General features: G+C 40.0%; 2 protein-coding genes across 4 annotated transcripts in view; one reads left to right on the top strand and one right to left on the bottom strand.

The window, feature by feature from the left end:
* Window positions 1-4,640: 4,640 nt before the first annotated feature.
* Window positions 4,641-24,035, bottom strand: Dus4l (dihydrouridine synthase 4 like). 3 transcript variants are annotated; one of them, XM_036205400.1, is made up of 7 exons: window positions 23,671-24,035; window positions 21,201-21,337; window positions 16,840-16,976; window positions 10,617-10,734; window positions 6,709-6,831; window positions 5,603-5,829; window positions 4,641-4,893 (listed from the first exon to the last, which is right to left on the bottom strand). In XM_036205400.1, exons 2-7 carry the CDS (start codon window positions 21,314-21,316, stop codon window positions 4,646-4,648), a joined length of 969 nt encoding a protein of 322 aa, XP_036061293.1. In that variant the 5' UTR covers window positions 21,317-21,337; window positions 23,671-24,035; the 3' UTR covers window positions 4,641-4,645. The 3 variants fall into 3 exon arrangements, with proteins under 3 accessions (XP_036061293.1, XP_036061295.1, XP_036061292.1); XM_036205402.1 differs by having other exon boundaries at window positions 16,840-16,961; window positions 23,544-24,035; XM_036205399.1 differs by having other exon boundaries at window positions 23,544-24,035.
* Window positions 23,828-24,057, top strand: part of Cog5 (component of oligomeric golgi complex 5) — a 332,454-nt gene continuing 332,224 nt past the window's right edge. Inside the window, exon 1 of the mRNA XM_036205395.1 lies at window positions 23,828-23,964. Coding sequence (XP_036061288.1) covers window positions 23,871-23,964 — 94 coding nt within the window. The 5' untranslated portion in view covers window positions 23,828-23,870. The remainder of the gene's footprint in view (window positions 23,965-24,057) is intronic.

A 24,057-nucleotide genomic window follows, 5' to 3' on the forward strand; every position in this document is an offset into this window, starting at 1 on the left:
TTCTGATCTGCTCCAAAGATTATAACATTACATACTATTATCTTCTCCCTTAAGCTGGCCAAGAGTCCACTTCCAGAAATCTGATTTATTTGGAGACGTGTTAAAGAGGTGGGAGAGAAAATTATCCCTTTAATAAAATACTGTATTTACTGTACTTCCCAAGATGAGCTCCTTTAGAGCTTCCTTCTGTCCTGTAGCAGTGCTAAGTTTACTTGCTTTTCTGTGTTTTAATTAAGAAAAATATAACACCTGCCTTTTGTTTGTTTTGTTTTTCTTTAGTGGATAGCCAAAAGCCTAAGCATGCTTTCCCTGCCATTGTCCTGTCCTGCAACTGCTGGTGGGCTTCCATTTCTGAACAAGGCAGTTAACTTTTGAACCCTAACTCAAAAGGCATAACTTTGTTTCTTCCTCTTCCCTATTTCCTTGCCTACCCTGTTAGTTTTTTAATTCAAACTAATAAAATTGTCCTTGAAAAAAAGCTTTGTCATCCTTTTATTAACAAGTCTAAGAATTTAATAGGAAACTCTGAATATTTCCATGTTTTCAGCATATGTGAATACACTTAAAATACATATTTTTTTCGCCAGATAGTGGTGGCGCACGCCATTATTCCCAGCACTCGGGAGGCAGAGGCAGGCAGATCTTTGTGAGTTGGAGGCCAGCCTGGACTACAGAGTGAGATCCGGGAAAGGCACAAAACTACACAGAGAAACCCTGTCTTGAAAAACCAATAAGCAAGCAAGCAAGCAAACAAATAAATAAATAATACATATTTTCTCAGTATTTGTAACATCTCAGGAATGTAACACAAACTGGGGCAAGATACAAATAAAAAAAAATAATATGACCTAGGAAGGCAAAGGAGCCTCTTTGGAGTCTGGTAGAAGTCTCATATCACTGACAAGAATTCCAGCAAAGTTAACAAAATTTGCTGTGAGTAACAAAATTAATTAGAAAAATTTAAATGATTATGAAATGGCAGTGTACCACACTTGAAGCCTGACTATATCTGACCACGTATGGTCTTTTCCCTTTTCTAGCTGTAAACCTGCAATTTTCTGGAAGTCTCAGAAAGAATCCTCCCAATTTTGTAGTAAAAGACCTCACCTAAACTGTAAAACCTTTGTTTTCCTTGTACCTTATCACCCAATGAACTTTAGAATCACTCTGAGCTCATTTACCAAAAATAGCAATTTCAGAAGGCATCAAAGTCATCTATAAGGTTGTTAAGACAACTACTTGTCACTTTATTTGAGCAGCCCCATGCCTACAATTGGGTTTGCACTGCCCTTTTGTTAAGTGTCTATTATAAATGTCTGTGCTTAAATCTATGTTAAAAATTTTAAGACATTTCTTTGCATATATGAGAGGTGGATGTCAAATGTCTTCTATACTTGCCCACTTTTTCTTCCTTCCTTCCTTCCTTTCTTTTCCTTCCTTCCTTTCTTTCTTCCTTCCTTCCTTTCTTTCTTTCTTTCCTTCCTTCCTTCTTTCTTTCTTTTTTGAGAGGGTTTCTTACTGAATGCAGCCTTAACTAATTATCTAGACTGGTTGGCCATGGAGACCCTAAGATCCTCCTGACTCAATTTCCCTGGCATTGGGACTCCAAGGGCATACTACCACATTAGATTTTACATGGGTGCTGGGGATCTGAACTCTGGTCTTAAGGATTGCACCTCTAATACTTAAACAACAACAACAAAACCCAAAACCAAACCAAACCCAAATCTCTTCTTGATAAACTCTAGCTTTGGCTACTATGTGGTTCAGTTGGTAGAGTGTTCACCCTGGCTTTGATCTCCAGCGCCTCCATCTCTCTAAGTATGGCACATAGCTGTAATCCTATCACTCAGGAAGTGAAAACAGAAGGACAGAAGTTCAAGGCCATACACAACTCTATAGAGAGTCTGAAGCTTGCCTGTGACTACATGAGACCCCACGCAAAAATAACAAACTCTAAACTGCTTCCTACTAAGTCCCTGAGATGCTTTTTTTTTTTTTTTTTTTTTTTTGCACAGCCAAGAATATCCTGGTTTCAACCAAGTTGAGGTCCCTGAAAATAATTCTCATATATATATATGGTGTGTGTATTCACATGCCTTGTGTTGTGTATGCCAGAGGTCAACCTTGGGTGCTAATATTTAGGAGCTGTCCAGATTTTGTTTTGAGAGGAAGTCTATCATTGGCTGCAGATTAAGCTAGGCTGACTAGACAATGAGCTCCAAAGACCTGTCTCTGCCTCCCCAGCACTGGGATCACAAGTATGCCAAGGCAACTGGATTTTTTTTTTAAAGATTTATGTTTATATGTGAGTGCTTACATGAATGTATGCGTACCACATGCATGCCTGATGCCCACAGAGAAGAGGGTGTCAGGTCTTCTAGAACTGAAGTTACAGATGGCTGTAAGCCATGTGGGTGCTGAGAACTGAACCTAAGTCCTTTGTAAGAGCAAGTGCTCTTAACTACCGAGTCATCTCTCCAGCCCCCCACACCTGCATTTTTACACGGATGCTGGAGATCACATTAGGACCTCATCAACCTCTTGATTGTGCTATAAGCTCTTTACCAACATAGCTATCTCCTGAGCCCTTCTTGCCCTCTGTTGGTATCAACCAATGGTTGGATGGGTTGAACTAATAAGCGGCAGCTGTGGAGACAGTACAGTTGCAGAAGTGGTGCCTAGGAGCCACTGGTGGCTTGACATACTCAGGAAACACAGGCTACAAGGCCAGCAACAGAAGCACAGCATCAAAAGGAGTTGCTGTCCCAGTGGTGGTAGTCACAGCAACAAGAAATGGTTGACCAGATGGGCACATGGACTAGGGTCGTTACAAGAACCGTGGAAACATAACAGATGGTAGAGTCTTTGCGGCTGGACAGAAGCCTGTAAGATTCTGAAACTGCAGGCTCTGGCTGCTGGTAGAGTTCTAGAGAGTTGTCAAATGGCCATTAGTCAAGGATAGGAAAATCCTAACATCCTAGGCTTGAGAATCATGGTACTCAAAAGCTGTAATAGCTGTTGTCACAGGTTGGAGAACCCATGCTTCCTAGACTTACACTAACCATAGTTCTAACACTGGATTAAATTCAGTTATATACAACTTAAATACTTTGAGGTATATTTTCAATTAGAAATATACTAGTTGAGCCGGGTAGTGGTGGTACACGCTTTTAATCCCAGCACTTGGGAGGCAGAGCAAGGTGAATTGGTGCAAGTTTGAGGCCAACCTGGGCTACCAACTGAGTTCCAGGAAAGGCACAAAGCTACACAGAGAAACCCTGTCTTGGAAAAAAAAAAAAAAAAAAAAAAGAAATATACTAGCTGATTTTCTGATTTAAAATTTTAATATACAATCTGAATATAATTCTACCCAGAGTTCCTTGTTTTTTTATTTTATGTAGACATTTGTGATATGAATTCACAACATGTCCCCATGGTTGGGCATGCCTGGTGGACCTAGACACTTCTGCCCAGCTATTTCTGGTTCAAAATAGTCATTTCTGGGTCAAAGCGTCTTGTGTGACCAGGACCCTATGGCTTTGCATGGTTGTGTAAAGCACACAGTGCAACCATGTGATCTACGAGCATTCGTGGAGTAGCCACATGGGTCCGTCTATGCAGGCGCAGTCCAGCCTTTAGAAGCCGGCACCATATTTTCCGGCTCCACTTCCTCCCTTGACCACATGTGTTTCCCACAGGCCTGTTCACATCTGTCTCTTTCTTTCCTATCTTAACAAAACTCTTGTTAGTGGATTTTGTCATGTTTTGTGACATTTCCTCGCATGGTAGGAGCGTTGCCAAATAACTAACAATTTGTTCTACTTTGGTAACTTTCAAAAAATTAAAAACATACTTGTTAACTTACAGAAGAGTCATACTTCTTGATATTAAAAGTTTTCTTTAAAAATGTTAAAAACAGAATATCTTTAGGAAAACTTTCACACGCATGCACATGCATGCATGCATGCATGCGCGGCGTGCATGTGCGCGCACACACACAACACACACACACACACACAATTCATAAAGATTCAGAGCAAGGTTTTTCAGTATTTGATTTGAGACTGTGGGATGTTTGAACCTCCTGGATTCTTTAAAACTAAACTTCTGGGTCCATTCAAAATTTACTCAACTGGAATGCACGAGGAAAGGTATAGGAACTGATTTTTTCTTTTTTTAATTTTAGTGTAAAAGTTATGTGCTTTGGCTGAATGTTGTCTGTGCACCATAAGCTTGGCTGGTGCCTGAGGAGGCCTGAAGAAGGTTTTGGATCCATTGGAACTGGAGTTACAGACAGTAGTGAGCAGACACTTGAAAGCTGGGAATCTAATCTAGGTACTCTGAAAGAGCAACCAGTGCTTTTAACTGTGAGCAATCTCTCCAGCCCCCGGTCTGAATTTTTAAAATTCTGGGAAAATTTCCATTTGTTCTTTGAGACAAAAACTTGCTGGTGTAGAATTCCCAATCTTTTACCTTTAGCTTTCTGACTGCTTGGATTAGAGACATGTGCCACCATGTCTGGCACAGTGACCACTGTTGTACTAAAGTTGAAATCCATAGACTTAAAAGAAATACCAGGATGTGACCTCATATGGTTCCATGTAGGTATAACGTATATACTAAAATGATTTAGAAAGTTGAGTCAAACACTATAATTGTCTGTAAGGTAATCCAGGACTGCTGATGTGCTTGACAGAGCGTTAAATACTCTTTTTTCCTGCCTTGATGTTATCTTTTCCATCATGTACATTAAATGTTGATGGAAACACATAAAAGGAGTTCCAAGTTCAAGAGCGATGTCAACCCAGTCCCAGATACATTTTAGTGGGGTTTCTTCATATCCAGCAAACATAGCTGGGTTTGACAAAAGTCCCCTTGCAATCATCACACCTGCAAATTAAAGCACAACATATCTGTCCATAAACTAAGACTCCATGGTTATCAGTTCAAACAATGTAAGTATTTATCAAAAAGTATTATTTTGAGGTTTCAGAATACCCTTACTACAAACTAATGAAGTTCAACAAGAAATAAGTTGATTCTGGTGCCACTGATAAAACAATTGCATTTATACAACTAATTATAAAAAGACATCTATATTAATTGACTGCTTCTTTAGGAGACATCCGTGTTGTCATAAATTGGGCTGCTTAAAGTTGAATCTATTTGCTTTCATCTAGCAACAGTTACCATAGCACTGCTTGTTAATTATGTGAGGGGTAATGAAACTACATGGCAGTTCTGAGGCTTCTGTGGCCAACCACATTCATTAATTCTCAACTGTAGTCTGATATTCTAGATGCTTTTTAAAGATAAATGAAACAAAACAAAACAAAAAAATAAATAGGCCATCTTTGATGACTTTACTGGTCACTAGATATGATGGTGGCAGCAAAATGCTGCCATTGCCTCTTCTAAAATGATCTACTGTTTCTAAGGAAAAGAGCTGACAGCATTATAAAAAGATACTTAGCTTAAATTAGTACAATAGGAAAATATGGCTCAGTTTGAAACACAAAATCAAATTAACATCATTCCCCGATCCTCACTTTTCCATCCTTATTAAATGATTAAAAAAACCTCAGTATTTGTTTCTTACCATCTGTCCCAGTCATCTGCCATACATTTTCTGCTTCTTTCAAGTTTCTTATGTCTCCATTAGCAACTACAGGTATAGACACACTTTCCTTTATCATTTTAATGGCATCATAGTGGACTGGTTGGTGTCTTTCTTCAATGGTTCTTCCATGAACTGTAATCCAGGACACCCCTGTTGCTGCAGCCTTCTGGCAAAGATCTATGGTTCTTGTAAGGTCATCATGGATCCTATAATTTCAAAATTGCAGCTGTTCAGAGCACACAGATTTTAATGCTAAAATAACTAAGATACTTCATCTGCTACATTACTTAGTTTCACCATATTGTATTATCACTTCATGCCACTATCAATAAGGTTTTGTTGAGAGATGGTTCCCATTGAAGACCTTCGCTTTAGTTCTTTGACTACAGAAACAAAATGGTGACAAATGTCTTTCTCTTCCCCACTGCTTTTCCTTACTGGCTCCGAGAAATTAAGAGCCATCAGCACACTGCCACAGAGGAACACAAAGAGGTTATCCTAATACAGGATGGGCATGCTTCTCAATTGGAATCTTGGTTTCTTTTCTTTTAATTGTTAAATTTTAGTGAAAATATCTTTCCTATTTTCTAGCTGTTGCCAGGGATGTTTCTTAACATTAGCTAAACAGTATCTGGAGAAAGTTGAGAGATTGGCAAGGTCATTTAATTAAGAATATATTACTTTTTGTTAAGAAACAAGATTTTAGGATTATAATAAGGATTATAATTTAAGAATAGGGTTTATGAGTGGGGCAGTGGTGGCACACGCCTTTAATCCCAGCACTTGGGAGGCAGAGTCAGGCAGATCTCTGTGAGTTCGAGGCCAGCCTGGTCTACAGAGCAAGATCCAGGACAGGCACCAAAACTACACAGAAAAACCATCCTGTCTTGAAAAACAAAAACAAACAAACAAATAAAAAGAATGGGGTTTATGTTTACTTGCTAGACAAACATCTTTCAATATTTCCACATATCAGCTTCTAATTTATTTAGGATAGACACTACCACATCAATAGACAAAAGGAATATTTTAAAAATTTCCAAGTAATATATTAACTTGTCAGCAAATTGAAATATTGTGTTTACCTTATTTTAATTGAAACTGAAAATCTAGGATTTTCCACTTGATTTCTTACTTGTTTCACCATATCTTGAATGAGCTCTGGCTTGTTTATTAAGCAAGCTCCATAACCTTCTGCCACTGCCCACCTTGATAAAGCAAGCACAACAGACAGATTGTAAACAACTGGAAGGGAAGATAAAACCGTGTCAATCTTCCCTCTATCCAATGATCTGATCTGGAATGAAGCACACACTTACAGTTCATGGATCTACAGTATGCCAGTTAGCTTAGTTGGCTAGACTGTGGTCCTAAATAAAATTCATAGATCAACATTTCTAAATGGTTTCATGAGATCAGGAAAACACTTGCCTAGACCAAAAAGTACAAGGAAATGGTTTTTTCACTAGCTAAGTGAGAGTATTAAATTAGAATTCATTCAACCAAAACAGATTAGGTGTTCATATTAACTGCAATTACTTCAAATTTTTAAAATTCCAAATTTGATGTTTATTGTGCATAACAAGAGATTTTTTATCAGTCTCAATAATAGAAAGATATTTTTGGCTCTCAGCATTCCAAAACTACTTAAATAGTGTATCTAATTCTCCTAATGAGTGTACAAATGTCTAATCTGATTTGGCATATGCTACATTTATAACTGTGACTTACTCTTTGGGCACATTCTGACTACTAGCAGATAACTGCCAGGACAGTAGTTTATTAAGTACATCCCATTCAAACTCACTTACTTAAGCCCAATCAAGTAGCTGTGATACAGAAAGGAAAAGGTGACTACAGTAAGGTAATTAATTAGGAGAAAGTCAATGTTATGTTTTACATCACACAATCAGCTTTCAGAAAGTATTCCTGACATGGCATTAAAAACACATTTCTGGGATTGCTTGTTTGTTCTGAGTGTGCTTGTTCATCTCATCAGCTTGATAAACCAGTCATCTGGGAACACAGACCCTCCCTTGAGGAATTGTCTCCATCAGATTGATCTGTGGACATCTCTGTGGGGAATTTTCTTGTTTAATGATTGATGTGCAAAGGCCCATCCTACTGTGGGCTGTTACCCCTTGGAAGGTAGGTACCCTGGGTTGTATAAGAAAACATGTTGAATGTGATGGTTTGAATGAGAATGGCCCCCCCAAAAGCTCACATATTTGGATGCTTGGTCCCCAATCAGTGAAACTGTTTGGGAAGGATTAGGAGGTGTGGCCTTTCCGAAGGAGACACGTCATTGGAGGTGGGCTTTGAGGTTTCAAAAGCTTACTCCATTTCCAGTTACCCATTTCCGTTTTACGCTGCTGGATCAGATGACAGCTCTCAGCTACTGCTCTAGCACCACACCTTTCTGCCTGCTGCCATGCTCCCTGCCATGGTGGTCATTACTCACCCGCTGAAACTGTAAGACCCCCAACAAACTCTTATATGTTGCCTTGTCATGGTGTTTTGTCACAGAAACAGAAAAGTAACTAAAACAGGTGAAAGGCCTGATCATGCTGTTTTTTGGAGGAATGTGGAAGACTTTGGGACTTTGGCCTAGGAAAAGTGGTAGAATGCCAAAAGAGAAGCTTAACAGACCATCCTAGTAGTAGCTTGGAATACAATGAGAGCAAGTGGATTATAGAGTCCAAGAGGTTTCAGAGGGGTCTATTAGCAACTGGGCTAGAGACCATTCTTGTGATATTTAGGTAAAGAATGTGGCTGCTTTTCACCTTTGTCCTAGAATCTGCCTGAGGCTAAACTAAAGAGTCTTTGATTAATGTTGGCAGAGGAGATTTCAAGACAGTCAATACTGACACTCTTGCTTTAGTCATTAGTAATTTAATCAGTAGGAATAACTCTTATGCAGATCTACAGAGAAAAGAACAAGCAGGGCAAGAAGAAGTACAAAATTCACACTTTGAGGAGAAAAGGAGTGCCTGGAAATTTAATGTTGGGGCCAAGGCCTGTGCTGAAAAAGATGAGGAGGGCAGAGGTATTAAATGGAATAAAGGGAACAGTGTCCTTAGTGGGGGACTCCACCCAGCTAATCCTGTAATTTGTGAAAGGAAAAGGCCTAAGAAAGTTTTTGTACCCCCTAAAACAACTGAAGCTCAACAATTATGCAAATGTACTTCAAGAAGAGGGGCAGATTCCATACCAAGGTGGCCACTGGACTGGGCAGCTTTAGCCATGTAGCTCTGGCTTCAGCATCATGAAAAATATCAGAGAAAAGGCATCATGGAAACTCGATCTGTAGTTAAGGAGAGCCTCTGAGGCCAGGTGTGTGGCAGAGGAGTCCCCACATGGAGGCCCTGAAAGGCCATTCTGTGGAGTTTTGAAAATGAAGTCTGGATTGGGATGGAGACGCCAGAGCCAGAGGATGTCTGCCAGAGAGGTGCAGACATGGAGTGAAACCAGCCCAAAGGAGAGAAGAGCATTGCAGTCAGCAAATCGGAAAGGGGAGCCATTTAAGTCCTTTGATATTGGACATGGAGCTATAGAATTTGGAGTTTGCCCTGCTGGGTTTTGGTCTGCTTTGGTCCAGTATTTCCTCACTATGCTCCCTTTCCTCCCTTTTGAAATGATAATGTATATTCTGAGCCAATGTGTGTTGGAAGCATGTAATCTGCTTTAACTTTATAGGAGGTTGCAATTAGAAGTTGCCTTGTGTCTCAGAAGAGAATTTTAACTTTGCAATAGTTTTGAGACGGTGAAAGACTACAAGGTGTAGTAGAATATTACCTTTAAAGTGTGTTACTTTTGTTTCTATTGTATTTATTTAGCTTTGTGAAGCTGTGTTATTGTGCCTGTGTAAAGCACCTGATGATTAATAAAGAACTGGCCAATAGCAAGGCAGGAGAAAGGATAGGTAGGGCTGGCAGGCAGAGAGGATATATAGGAGAAAACTAGGAGGAGAGATCTAAGATCTATCAGCCAGGGGAAAGCCACCCAGCTACACAGCAAGCCATGGAGTAAGAGTAAAATTTACAGAAGTAAGAGACCAGGAAAAGTCGAGAGACAAAAGGTAGCTGGGATAAGTTAAGGAAAGCTGGCTAGAAACTAAGCCAAGCTAAAGCTGGGTGTTCAAAAGTAATAATAAGCTTCTATGTGTGAATTTATTTGGGAGCTGGGTGGTGGGCCTCCCAAAAAGAGTAAGAAACAACCACTAACAACAGTTTTGAAGTGCCACTAAATGCATTTTTGCATTCTGCTATGGATACAAGCCTATGGGTAGCAGGCAATGGAGTGTGGCGGATTGAATGAGAATGGTCCCCATAGGTTCATACATTTGAATGCTTGGTCCCCAATTGGTGGAAATATTTAGGAAGGACTAGGAGGTGCAGCTTTGTTTAAGGAGGTATGTCAAAAACTAGTCGCTGGGCGGTGGTGGCATACACCTGTAATCCCAGCACTCAGGAGGCAGAGGTAGGTAGATCACTGTGAGTTCGAGGCCAGCCTGGTCTACAGAGTGAGTTCCAGGACAGCCTCCAAAGCTACACAGAAACCCTGACTCAAAAAACAAAACAAAACAAAAAACAAACAAAACAAAACAAAACAAAACTAGTCAAGAGTCTATAAGTCATTTCAGCCATTGTAAAAGACCTTTGAAGTTATGTTTCTAAATAACTTTTTCTTTTTCAAAATTCTTGTTTAGAACCATAATCCTTTAATTTGATAGCCTTCCTCTTAAAATTTCATTAATTAATTAATTAATTATTATTAGTGGGGGGGTATAGTGTGCATGTGGGGTAGGAGGACAACTCTGTGGAGTCAGTTCTCTCCGTCCATCATATGGGCTCCAGGGAAGGAACTCAGGTTGTCCTTCTTAACTTTTGGAAAACTAGAAAGATATTTTACCATGTTCCCATAGTTTTTTTTTTGTTTTTTGTTTTTTTTCCCTAATTTCTTTGAAAACTCTTCTAATTTCTTTGACCATTACCTCTGAGGACAACCACAGTTAATATCTATTCCATTTGCATAGGGACAGACTATTTGAGCAGCATCAGATAAAAGTCTTGCATCATTAGCAGCAAATTGAACAATCAACGGCCAATCACCTGTTTAAAAAAAAAGGAAGTACAATATTAAACTTCATAGAAGAAACATTCATACACAAAAAAGGCAGTCCAACATTAAACTTCATAGAAGAAACATTCACACAGCCAAAAATCAAATGAAAAAGTGCAAAACTTATAAGGTGAAAACTCTTCCAAAATGATAGTATATACGTACCTGTTCCATGGAAGTGAATGTGAACATTCTATACACACTGCTATGCCTTCTGCTCTTCTTTATGTATCTGGGAAAAGCACTCAGATGTATTTTCTTCTATTTAGTGGCATATTCTCCTATATGGATGGCCTATATATTGTTGTCTAAACTGCATTCATGCTTTTATAAGTCTATTCCTAGATAATTACCTAGAAGTATAACTGTTGAATAAGCATGTAACACTGCCTAGGTATTTAATATAGATACTATTAAATTATCTTCTAAGAGTTTATAGATGTACATGCATATTAATATGAAAGGTCTTTATTTCCATTCAACTCATCCATCCATCAACATACACTCTTTTTGTATTTTCACATTTTATTATTTTTGTTTATTAATTTATTATTGTGTATTTTTCACATTTTTCTATTTTTGTTACTTGCTCCTTTTATTATTTATTCATTTGAGACAGGATCTCATTCTGTTGTCCTGGCTGGCCTGGAATTCAGTATGTAGACCAGGCTATCTTCAAACTCCAGAGTTTGAGATCTCCCTGGCTCTGTGTTCCAAGTGCTGAGATTAAAGGCATTTTCTACCATACGTAGCTGTTTGTGATTTGATAATTTTTTTTTTTTTGAAAAAGAAATTAGACTTGTCTCTCACATGTGCCACATATATATTTAGTTCTGTTTATCTTAAAGTACATTTCTACATTTACATGGAAGAGTTTAAAATTTAGGATAGTGAAATGTATCAGCTTTCCTAGGCCTTAACATATTTTTCACATCTTTGGATGGTGTTATAATTCTGAAAAGATGTATTTTAACATTTCAAAGGCTTTTATGAGGATTTCCTATGAAATTCACAGGATGTTTGTTATAAAAGGCACATTTCACGATATTACCTCCTTTACATTGATTACAGATTTCTATAGCAATTCATTGGTTTGGGAATTGATGAGAAAGAACATTCTTTTATTATTCAGTGGCATGTAGGGTGCATTCCTCAGTTGGGACCTTAGTTACAGAATTCTACTTTAACAACCATGTATTGCTCTCATATATTTTCAACACTGTTAGCAGTTGAACATACAAATCAAGCTATTTCTATAGTTTATGCCTTCTAGGAACCTATAATTTAGTGGGAGAAAGGAGCATGTAAGAAGAAAACAAAACGATAGGATTAAGTACAATAAAAGAGCCTGTGCTTATGAGCAAGGATATGGATGCACAATGATCAAGAAAGGTTCCTTGGTTACAAGCCCTGAATGATGGATTTGGAACCATTGTTGATATTCAGGCCTGCACCTTGGGGACTTGCCCAGCATCCTGATATCATCAACTTCCTTTAAAAGGAAAAATCGAGTTGGGGATTTGGACTCAGTGTTAGAGCGCTTGCCTGGCAAGCACAAGGCCCTGGGTTCGATCCTCAGCTCAAAAAAAAAAAAAAAAAAAAGGAAACCTCCCCCCCTTCTTCCTTTCTCTCTGTAGCCATGAGGTAGAGCACACCTCCCCTTTCCCTTTTTCCCACACTTTCTCTCCCCTCCCCCTTTAATAATAAATCTTTCCATGTAGATGCCATGTCTGTATAGTGTGAGTAACCTTCCACTACACCACTAGGCACCTGCTGTATCTGCATGGCGTATCTCTCTCACTCTCTCCCAACCTGCCAAGGCCTCTTGTGTACAAAATTGATGCTGTGAAAACTAGGCAGGTTCTCCTGGCCGTTCCTCAAACTGAGGAACGCTGGGACCCTGGACTAGACTGTCTACCGGCACCACTCTCCCCTTCCAGCTCACCAATTGCTCAACACCAGTGACAAACTTGTAAGTTTCAACTTTGTGGGTGCTGCCCACAATCCCACAGCTCCTTTAGGCCCTTCTGGCTTTTGGGACATGATTCTTGACCTTTTCTTATGAATAAAATCCCTCTCGGAACTCAGTTTTTGTTCTTGCCTCCTGGCCTCTTTGAAAAGCCCAATACTAGGTGCTGAGACTCCTCTGGCTTAGTTAGGCTATGCCTCACCTCCGTTGAGCGTGGCGACAGCCCTCTTTAATGGTTTGGTCCTCCTTAATCCTCCCTTTAGTCCTGGGGACACCCAGGACTACAGGCTGTAGTAACTCCTTTCCCCCATCTCATCCATGGGAACCATGCTATATTTTTCAGGACATCTGTAGTTAAGGTGAGAGATGAGAGCCTGCCCATCCCAAGCCCCCACTCTGATACGGTCTTTCACTCTTGCTTTCCGCCTCCCTCAATCCTCTTCCACTAACTCTGCTGTGTGTGGCATGTTTGATTGGCGGCATACCTTGGCAGGGACTGCCAAAGGTACCCACTTACTTGCCTCCACCCACTGCAGATCAGCTCCCTCCTACCTATAACAAGTCTGCTTTCCTGTTCACTGGTGGCTTTGCCTTCCATTCAATACCACCACTCTGGCAGAGCTACTTACCTCTGACTATCCCCCTGGATGGGAGACTGGCCTCAATATTTCTTGGGCCAGATACTAGGGGAACTGAGAAAAAATTCTGCACCTTCTTTCTTCATATTTACTCAACTCCTGTTTAATATATCTACGTGCATATGTATATGACTTGGATTTGCTTATTAAAAAAAAAACATGTTTTGAGCAGCAACTACATGGCTCTCCTCCATCTTGACTGGTGACCTCCTCATGATGAAGATGGCCACATGGCTGACAGCTATCTTTTACTAAAGTTTACTAAGGTTAAAAAACACATTTAGCCAGGTGGTAGTGGCACATGCCTTTAATCCCAGCACTTGGGAGGCAGAGCCAGGTGGATCTCTGTGAGTTCGAGGACAGCCCGGACTACAGAGTGAGTTCCAGCAAAGGTTTAAAGTCACACAGAGAAACCCTGTCTCGAAAAACCAAAAAAAAAAAAAAAAAAAAGAAAAAAAAAAAAAAGAAAAAAGAAAAAAATTTAGCCCCGATGACCTCTCTAGTCATTTTATCTCCTTCTACAGTAAGGAAGCAACAAGCCTCAAATACTTGGGATTGGTATGGAGTTTTTGTATGATGATAGAGATGTAAAGCGATTCAATACTGGTTTATAGTACACCCTATATAATAATAGAAATTTAAATTTATAAAGATCTATTCAGATTAACAAAAGCTAACTTAGAGATTTACACCTATATCTTTGTCAAATGTTCAACACCAAGCTTCTAGAGAATTTAAATAAATAATGTCATATGTTTGATAAATGGGATAAATAAGACATATATTCTATGATGGCGTTTCCCCCGAGATGATCCTTTTTTCAGAGTTGGGCCATACCCTGACTCACAAGACCCATTTCTCTTGTTCCCATTTGGCCCTAGGATCTTCCCCCTGTAACTCTTCTTTGCCTTCTCAGGAGACAGAAAGCTGCTAACATACTGGAGACTGTTAGAGAACATAAGCTGATAGTCAGCCATTCATACCTAATGGACAGACAGTCCTCAAATGCTCAGAGATCTGCAGAATATGGTATTTAAAATGTTTGATTAAAAAGCTTTTTGCCAGGTGTTGGTGGCGCACGCCTTTAATCCCAGCACTTGGGAGGCAGAGGCAGGTGGATCTCTGTGAGTTCGAAGCCAGCCTGGTCTCCAAAGCGAGCTCCAGGAAAGGCGCAAAGCTACACAGAGAAACCCTGTCTCGAAAAACCAATAAAAGAAAGAGCTTTTCATGATAGAGAGACATGCTGGCTCCTGGCAGCACCTTTATTTCCTCTAAAGAAGATGGCAGGGCACTGAACAGCCTCCACCCCGGACTTGCTCCAGAGTGGCAGCACCAGCCACTGAGATGGGCACAGAAGAACCTCACCTACTGCCAGGGCCTTCTTCAAGACCATGGACAAGAGGACTCTGGAAATCCACTGCCTCACTTTTGCCTAGACAAGGTAGACTGGTCTTCCCCACAAGTTCCTACCCCACAACTGTCTGATCTTCTGAGACCTGGCAGCTGAAGACTGCTCTTATTGCCTTGAGACCTCTGCCCTCAACAGAGGACCCTGGGGTGGCTGTCTAGGTAGCCAGCAGGTAAGTCTCTGTCACTTTCAATCTCTAACTCAGGTAAAATTTATCCTTCTCAGATCTCTGATGTGATCTGACAACCAGGCTTTGTCAGCTCAATAGCAGCAACCAAGGCTTCAGCTGCCTTTTCAATTCAGACTTCGTAGTACAGGATAAACCAGTTTCAGATGTAACGTGAGAGGTTCAACATTTTAACACCGATAAATGTAGTTTTGATAAACTGAGAGAACACTGACTACAGTCAGTCTTGGGAGTCCTTAAATTTCTGTGGACTCTACTGGTCTTAGCTTTTAGAGGCAGAATAGCATTAGAGAGGGTATGGAAGCCTCCCTCCTCCTCCTTCACTCACTCAACCACTTCCATTCAGTAAATTTCCTCTGGTTATAGATTTAAAGATATGTTTCATTGGGTTGAAACCAGGATCTAGAAAATGTTCACATCTTTTAACCCAAAGCCATAGCTTTTGCTATGACACCAAGAATTAGGTCTGTTCCAGTTGTTTTATAGACACAGGTTCCTGCACAGACCTCCTGCCTCGTGCCAAGGCCAGACCCTCAAAGGCCCTTCAGATATACCAGCAGCTCCTAGAACATCACTGCTACAACCTGCCTTCTCAGCTCCCTCAAGGGATGTCCAGAATGACAGCTAACTGAATGCTTCTTCACTCACACCTCCTGCTGTGCACGACTCCCAACTTCCCCCTCCCCACTTTGCTCCCAAATCAGCAAGAAGCAGCCTCAAGAATTTGGTGCCATCATTCCTGCCCCCTCTTGCTATCCATACCTCACCTTTTTATAAAAATAAAAAGAGAAATGTTGGCATTCAGGCCCGCCCCTTAGGAGCCTGCCCAGTGTCCTGACGCCATCTTCCATAAATCCCCCATTAAGAAGAAAAAACGCCTCCCTCTTCTTTCCTCTTTCTCACCATGAGGTAGTGCATACCTCTGCTTTCCCCTCTTTTTCTTTTTCTCTTTCTCCCTCTCCCTCTAATAATAAAACTCCATGTGGATGCCATGTCTACATGGTGTGTATAACTTTCTACTGTCCCATCCATGCATGGCATGTCTCTCTCACCTGCCAACCCACCAACTTGCCAAGGCCTCTCTTAAGCTGTTTTACAAAACCTATGAACTGTAGTTTGCCAGGTGTGTGTGTGTGTGTGTGTGTGTGTGTGTGTGTGTGTGTGAGTGAGAGAGAGAGAGAGAGAGAGAGAAAGATAGAGAGAGAGAGAGACAGAGACAGAGACAGAGAGACAGAGAGACAGAGAGAGACAGAGACAGACTGCATGACTGGGAAAGATATTCTAGGTAAGGAAGTTCAAGAACAAGGCCTGTTCAAACTCTAGCAATTTATGGAAAGAGAGGCTATAGCTGTATTCAGTGGTTGGGTCATGAAGGACTTTGCTCATTTGCCTCAGATGTTGGATTCTAGCCCCTAGACTGGCAATTCTCAACTGTTAGCAAGAGGAGAGTACTTGTATGGCTTTTCAAAACATAAGAGTTTCTAATTCAGAAGGCTTAAAGTGGAGCCTGGGAACATTCATTTCCAACAAGTTTCCTTTGATTAAGTCACCTCTAGCCTGGGAATCATATTGAAGCCATTATTTTTGGGAATGGGAGTTATAAGAAGGACTGAGAGCATGGAAGGAACATGATCAAGTTTGTAGCTTAGAGAAGTCATTTTGGGCTATTAGAGGATAGTCTGAATGAGAAAAGACCACAAACAACCATATAGGGACTTACTCTAATAAATGAGGACAGAAAGGCTGGTGGTCTTAAAAGCTGCTGACTTTACATTTTAATAGATTATTGACAGTGTAAGAAACAGTCCATATTGTGATTTATAAAATACTAAAGGCACTTAAAACACATTCCCCTCTCCCCCGTAAAGTCAGAAAACTACAAGTTTTACATACCTTGGTTTGTGGTAAATTCACTATCTCTGGCTTTTACAGATCTGACAAAATCAGCGGCAACTATCATTGGTGTATAGCACAGATCACAAGAGTATTTTCTTACTAGTGTTCTAAAAGCCAACCTGTGAAACATAAAACTTTAATCATGAATTTAGAAAATCCTTGATGGACATGTAATTGCAAGTTCAATTTAGTTAATAAATATTTATTAGAGAAACTTTTTCTTGGATTAAAGAGATGTACTTTTACCTAGTCTACCTGCTAAGTATGACCCAAATCCCCAGTACTTGTGCTTTTGAGACTGAGTCTCACTACATAGCTCAGGCCAGCCTGGAACTCACAGAGATCTTGACTCTGCCTCCTGGGGAATAAGGGTGTGCACAAAGCTAAAATTTCAAAACTATTTATAAAATAATTATAGAAAAATCATAAAAGAGAGATGAAGGAAAGCCAGGCTAGTGACCTTGCATGTCCCATGAATTTTCTTTTTGCTTTATGTACACAAGATTTGGGGCTGAAGTAGCTGGCCACCTGGAATCAGCAGTGATTAAAGAAAAAAAAGGCCCAACCTAAGTCTTCTACCATATAAAGTATCAGGAGAAGAGAATCTTTGAAAGACTGAAAACTTACAAAGTAACAACACAATACAAAAACAATAGGGACTTATCTCTGTTAGGAAATATTGGGTGGGAAGCCTAGATTTTCACTCTCCTAAGGTGCCCTAACATCTCATGGTGATAGTGTTCAATCAGGCCTGGTAGGTACATGAAGCCTTCATTCCTATTGGCTACCAAGACTACCGTTTCCACTGCTATCAGTAGAGATCACATGTGGAGCATACATTCCATGTGTATAGTACTTCATAGTAACAAGGTACCCGTTCCTCTCTTGCTGGATGTTGTGAAAGGAGACCTTGTGGAGAGCCAGCACTGCAATACTACCTAGTAGCTTATGAGGCAGAACTCTCACTTCTGTCCACATGACCAAGGGACTCATCTCCCAGATGTACACAGAAAGCAAGCTGAGAATCAAGATATAATGCTCATAGTAATGAGGTGATGTCTCTCCCTTCTCTCTGATGAAGCAGTGTCAGGATAACTGACTGTTTCAGAAGTATAATCCATTATATACTAAAGAACATACTGATGAATGTAAAAATGATGACTGCATCAACTGATATGAAAATAACATTAGACAAAATAATCCTTAACAATATTAAAAGGTCTCAAAAACATAACTGTAAGCCGCTTCCTTCATTTGATGAAGACCATTCATAAGATATCATATGAACATATCATATGAACATCTTCTCCAAGACAGGAGCAAGGGAAGGATGTCTGTCTGCACCCCTTGCTAACACAATGGGCACTTCTAGCCAGCGCAGAAAAGCATGAAAAAGAATCTTTTAAAAACTTTTAATTAAGTGATAGATATAAAATTAAAAATATAATACTAGGGGCTAGTGGGATAGCTCAGTGGGTAAAAGTGCTTGCTACAGCCAGGCGGTGGTGGTGTACGCCTTTAATCCCAGCACTCAGGAGGCAGAGGCAGGCGGATCTTTGTGAGTTCGAGTCCAGCCTGGTCTACAGAGCGAGATCAAGGAAAAGCAAAAAGCTACACAGAGAAACCCTGTCTCGAAAAACCAAAACCAAACCAAAACAAAACAAAAAAGTACTTGCTACAGAAGCCTGACAACTCAGATCCAATCCCCAGAACTGACATATAAGTTGACCTCTGATCTCATGAGAGAAAGTAGCACATATGCCACCCATGATCCTACCCTTTTCTTTTCTTTCTTTTTTTTTTCTCCTTGTTTTTTGAGATTAGGTTTCTCTATGTAGTTCTGGCTGTTCTGGAACTCACTCTGTAGACCAGGCTGGCCTTGAACTCACAGAGATCTGCTTGCCTCTGCCTTCCTAAGTGCTGGGATTAAAGGTGTGTGCCACCACTGGCAGGCTCCCACCCCTCTTTTATACACACTCTACAACAATTTTTTTAAGCTTTACATCCAAAACACTATTTACACAAATATAAATAATAAGGTGGGCTTCAAAAAATATCATTAAGATCAAAAGATGAGCTGGGAGGTGGTGGTGCATGCACTTGGGAGGAAGAGGCGGCAGATCTTTGTGAGTTCGAGGCCAGCCTAGTCTACAGAGCTAATTCTAGGACAGCCAAGGCCATACAAAGAAACCATGTGTGCTGAAAAACAAAAAACTAAACCAAAACAAAACAAAAGATGTAAAGACAAGTTACATACTGGGAGGAAACATTTGCAAACCACATAGGAGTAGCTTCTGGGATAATGTAAAGACAATAGTCCATCGAAAAAAATGAGACACCTCAAAACCTATTCAGAAAGGGCTGAGCATTTGAATATTTCTATAATGAAAACAACAACAACAAAAAATAGTCAAGAAGCAAAAAGATGTTCAATACCACTAGTCATTAGGGGATGCAAACCCAACCTCAAGGGGTTCTTCTTTACACCAAGTAGAATGGATATAATGATTAAAAAACAGAATAAAATGTCAAGTATTGTCAAAGGTGGGAGGAACTGGAACCCTCCTTATATGTTGCTGGGAAGTAGGCAAAGGTGCTTCATTGATGGAAACAGTGTATTTCCTCTGAAAAGCCAACGAAGGATTAACGTGTGACCCATTTGACTCTATAGCCCCAAAGAGCTGAAATGCTAAGAGATATTTAAACACCCATATTCATAGCAGCATTATCTGAAATTGCCCAAAAGTGGAAACAAATGTCTGTCTACCAACTGATGAAAAGAGAAATAAATGTAGTATGTATACCTAACAGACTACCTATTTAACCTTAACCAAGGAAGGAAAGGCTGGCATTTGGTATTTATATGAACGAATCTTGAAATAAGTATTCTTAAAATGCTAAGTGAACTAAACTTCTTAAAAAGACAAGTCTCAGCTATACGAGGCATCTAGAATAGGCAAATTCATAGAGAAAGGAAGCAAAATAATGGTTACTAGGATTTGGGGGTGTTAGGAATGAAGAATTATTGCTTAATAGGTCCAGAGATGTAAAGGTCAGGCACTCAACACTTAACTGTACATAGTCCTGTACAGTCAAGAATCACAACTAGGGAAATTTCACCTTTATTTATTGGTTTTTGTCTTTCTTTTTGAGATAAGGACTCAGTATGTAGCCCAGGATGGCCCTGAAACTCAACAGTTCTCCTGTCTTAGCTTCTTTGAGTGCTGTTCAGAAGTGGGTGTCATTGTGCCTATTATGTATATTTTACAACCATAAGAAACCTGTGAAAAACTCTCAATAGTTAAACAGCAATAATTAGAACATGGGCAAAGATATGAAGAAACATTTCTTAAAAAATATGTGGATGACAAACAGACAGATAACGATATTTAACATCTGTAGTAACACAGGAAATAAAAATTAAAACCATAATGACACAACTCTACTGATCTATAAAATGGTAAAAATAAAAAGTATCATTATTAAAAGTTGGTGAGGGTGAGACATTAGACTACTTATATGGTAAGCAAGTATTTTGTCAAAGTCTAAAAGTGTAATCTTCATTCTAGAAAAGTGTAGTAGTTAGAAACAAAACAAACTCACTCATGAAATCACCTCAGGTCTGGCAATTCTACTACTGTGCTTTGGTCCCAAGATGCATGTTCACAAAAACCCTGCAGATGTAATATTTATATCCATTTAATATCTATTGCATTCCACAGACGTGTGTGTGTGTGTGTGTGTGTGTGTGTGTGTGTGTGTATGTGTATGTGAATGTGTGTTTTGAGACAGGATTTCTCCATGTAGTTTTGGTGCCTGTCCTAGATCTCACTCTGTAGACCAGGCTGGCCTCGAACTCACAGAGATCTGCTTGGCTCTGCCTCATGAGTGTTGGGATTAAAGGCGTGTACCACCACCGCCCAGCTGCATTCCTAACACATTATCATTTTTATAGATATTAGGCTGAGGATGTACCTTGGTTGGTACAGTGCTTGCTTAGCATTCATGAGGCCCTGGGTTTGTCTCCAGCATTATTTAAGCTAGTCACAGTGGCATAGACCTGTAATCCCAGTATTTGGGATATGAAGGCAGAAGGATCAGGCCTTCAGCCACTACCAAGTTTTAGGTGGCCAGCAATACATGAGTCCCTGGAAAAAAAGCTTGGAGAAATTATCTACTTTGGGTCAGAAACATACCAGTTGAGTGTTTGCACCAGGACTCAATTCTAAATCATGATTCCAAAGTTTGAAGGCCTTTGCAGTTGAGTGACTATTACTTGGGGGAAAAAAAAATTCAAAAATACTAGTACATGTAAGGAAAATTAAATATTGGCTCATTAATGGTTTATCAATACTTACTTTGAATATCGAACCATTGGGGCACAGATTTTTACCAGCTGTCCAGAATGAAACATTTCTATTGGGTCTTTTTTTCTTTCTTGACATATTGTGATTGGTATGGAGTCACTTCTCATGTATACAAATTAGTTTGAAATCTGAAAAAGACGTTTGCAAAGAGAATATGTATTTCACTACATGAAATCCTGTCATTGGGCGGTCACATAGCTCTATTGTATGGTTGGGTGTTTGTTTAGCATGTGGCAGACTCTGGGTTTTATTCTCAGTATTAGAAAAACAAAAAGCTATTATTCTAGCAATTTCATTCACCAATATTTTTCATGGGGCTTGCAGAGTCAGAGAATCTCACCAAATTCTGCCTCTACTTATAGGATCAATAAATGCAAATGCTGAACACAGTAGTTTTGGAGAAATATGGAAGACCTCTATATTTTCCCTCCAATGTATTGTTATGATTTTGCTTATTATGTTTTTGCCTGCTGTTTGAGACAGGGTTTTGCTATGTAGCTAGGTTAGCTTTGAACTGGTAATTCTCTTGCCACAGACTCTGGGGTATTTGCAATTACACTGGTGTGCCTCCATGTCCAACCTCATATTACTTTTCATTTTACCCATTTTATTTTCTTGATAAACCAAAGAATCTGACTTGAATTACTTCCCATACAATACTGTGTATACGGATAATCTGAAATATTTCAGTCAGGAAAGTTAGGTGGCATTAACAGAAAATCTGTATTGCAAAATAAATTCTGGTATTTTGGCACACGTAGTATTCTCACGAAGGACCTGAGTTCAGTTCCTAGCACCCAGGTTGGGAGGACCACAGCCACTCATATTTCCAGCTTCTGGGATCAAACACCTCTGGCCTTTTTTTTTTTTTTTTTTTTTGCCAGAGCTGAGGACCGAACCCAGGGCCTTGAGCTTGCTAGGCAAGCGCTCTACTACTGGGCTAAATCCCCAACCCCCACCTCTGGCCTCTGAGGGCACTTGTACTCACATGCATATACACAACCTACAGATACACACAGACACACACTTAAAAAAAATAAAACTTGATACTTTTATTTCTAATTTTTGTTGAATCAGAAGGCAGACAAAATTTTATTATTTTAAAAATTTAAACGTTATTACCAGTGAAGTTTTGTTATCATCAAATAAATAACTTTCAAACCTAAAGTACAAGTGATAAAATTGTTTATATTCCATGTTGGTACTTAAAATTCTGATTTCATAGTGCTTGTTACTTTTTATATTTTTGCCTCTATAGCCAGATAAAAGCTATCCCTATAAAATGCTAATTATTCAACATTCAGTCTTTAACCTTTGGCAATAAGCTAAAGAAAACACGGCCAATAGTTAAGGATGTTGTAGCTGCAAGAAATCTTGGGAAGCATCAACATTCAAGTAACAGAGGAAAAGGAGTGAGTGTAAATAAGCTTCATCAGAGATGGTCTGTAGTGCTGAGAGAAATAAACTCTAAGAGAAGTTCATGACAAAGGAGAAAGGAGTCTTAAACATTACAAAATGATAAACACCCTGAGGTGTTGAGTGGCAAGAACTGACTTTCTCAATCATGATTTTGCTTTTGCTCATTCTTGTGGTCAGGCTAAATAGAAAAAAAAAAAAAAAAAGTCTTTCTCAACCTAGTTCAGAGAACATCAGTAGTTTTGATAAAATATATATCACAAAAGACAAGTAATTAAGGCAATATAAAATATTCAACCATCAGGGGAAACAGTATTTAAAACTTTATTTTGATCAATTAAATGGCTCTCTGGGCTTATGAAATGAAGGTATTAATATTTTACTTTAAAGTTCTCCAAAGCTTGCAGCCATGCTTCAAAGTACCAGAATAATTCTGCTTAAACGGAATAGCACCAGGCACAATATTGTGCTTAATATGCTTTTACACCTAGAATTTCTTTTAGCTGTGTTTGTAAATTCCTGTGTGTAAATTCATACTGGTATGTACAGTGGAGGTTTAAAACTTTATTGCATATTAATATGCAGTGACTAAAATCCTTTAGTGTAAATAAAAAATTACTGTAATTCAGATAATGCTGTTCGTCGTTTATGCTTATAAACAAACTAGTTTTTGTATAATATGAATACTGAAATCTAATGTTAACCTGGGCAAGCTGCCTCTGGGAACCGATATTTGTATCACAATTGAGGTCAAACACATAAGGGAAAATCTGAGACGCTGTTAAAGGAATGCAAAATGCAGTGTAGTTTGAGACCCGTTCACCTAAGTAACGAATAATTAAACGTTTGGACGTCTAAGGTACTTAGGGCAGCGTTTAGCAACTATTCTTCCTTCCCCAGCATATCCCGCCTGCTAACCGGGCTCGGCACAGGTAAGGCTGGGCAGCTTCTAGCTCCCACGTGCTGAGCGAGGAGGGCCGTGAAGCACCCAGGAGCCTGCCTTCTTCCCTACGCCGGAGGCCCGCGTTCTCAGGCCAATACTTGCGTTGAAGGTACGCGCGGTGGCCACGTCTCAAGCGGAATGGGAGAAAGCCAGTGCTGCAGTAGTTTTTTCCTCGCGTGCCGAACCTGCAGCTCAGGGTGCCCACAAACTCGCCCCTGGATGGCCAGGCGGGCGGCGCCTTGATTCTGCGTCATTAGGAGGGTGGGGCCATCGCAGACGTCATCAATCCGGCACTTGCCAACATGGAAGGTGGAGATACTGCTGTTTCCGTGGCAGGCCGTGGGGCTCCGGGTTCCGCAGCAGTGGTCGTGACCGTGCGGGAGCTCCTTCAGGACGGTAAGGTGTCGGGCGCGGGCCGGGCCCAGGTCGTTGTGCCCTGCGCGGAGGCTGAGGACTCCATCGGTCGCTTTGCACGAAGTTTTCCGGTCT

Source organism: Onychomys torridus, chromosome 14 (assembly GCF_903995425.1).
Source record: "Onychomys torridus chromosome 14, mOncTor1.1, whole genome shotgun sequence".
Classification (NCBI taxonomy): Eukaryota; Metazoa; Chordata; class Mammalia; order Rodentia; family Cricetidae; genus Onychomys; species Onychomys torridus.

What these genes read in the sequence shown, in the direction of transcription:
- Dus4l (XM_036205400.1), bottom strand. Translation starts at nt 21,316, where the DNA reads ATGAGAAGTGACTCCATACCAATCACAATATGTCAAGAAAGAAAAAAA. An exon ending in CCAATGGTTCGATATTCAAA is followed by an intron (nt 16,977 to 21,200) that starts GTAAGTATTGAT and finishes TCATGATTAAAG; the next exon opens with TTTTATGTTTCACAGGTTGG. An exon ending in AACTGTGGTTGTCCTCAGAG is followed by an intron (nt 6,832 to 10,616) that starts GTAATGGTCAAA and finishes TGCTTTATCAAG; the next exon opens with GTGGGCAGTGGCAGAAGGTT.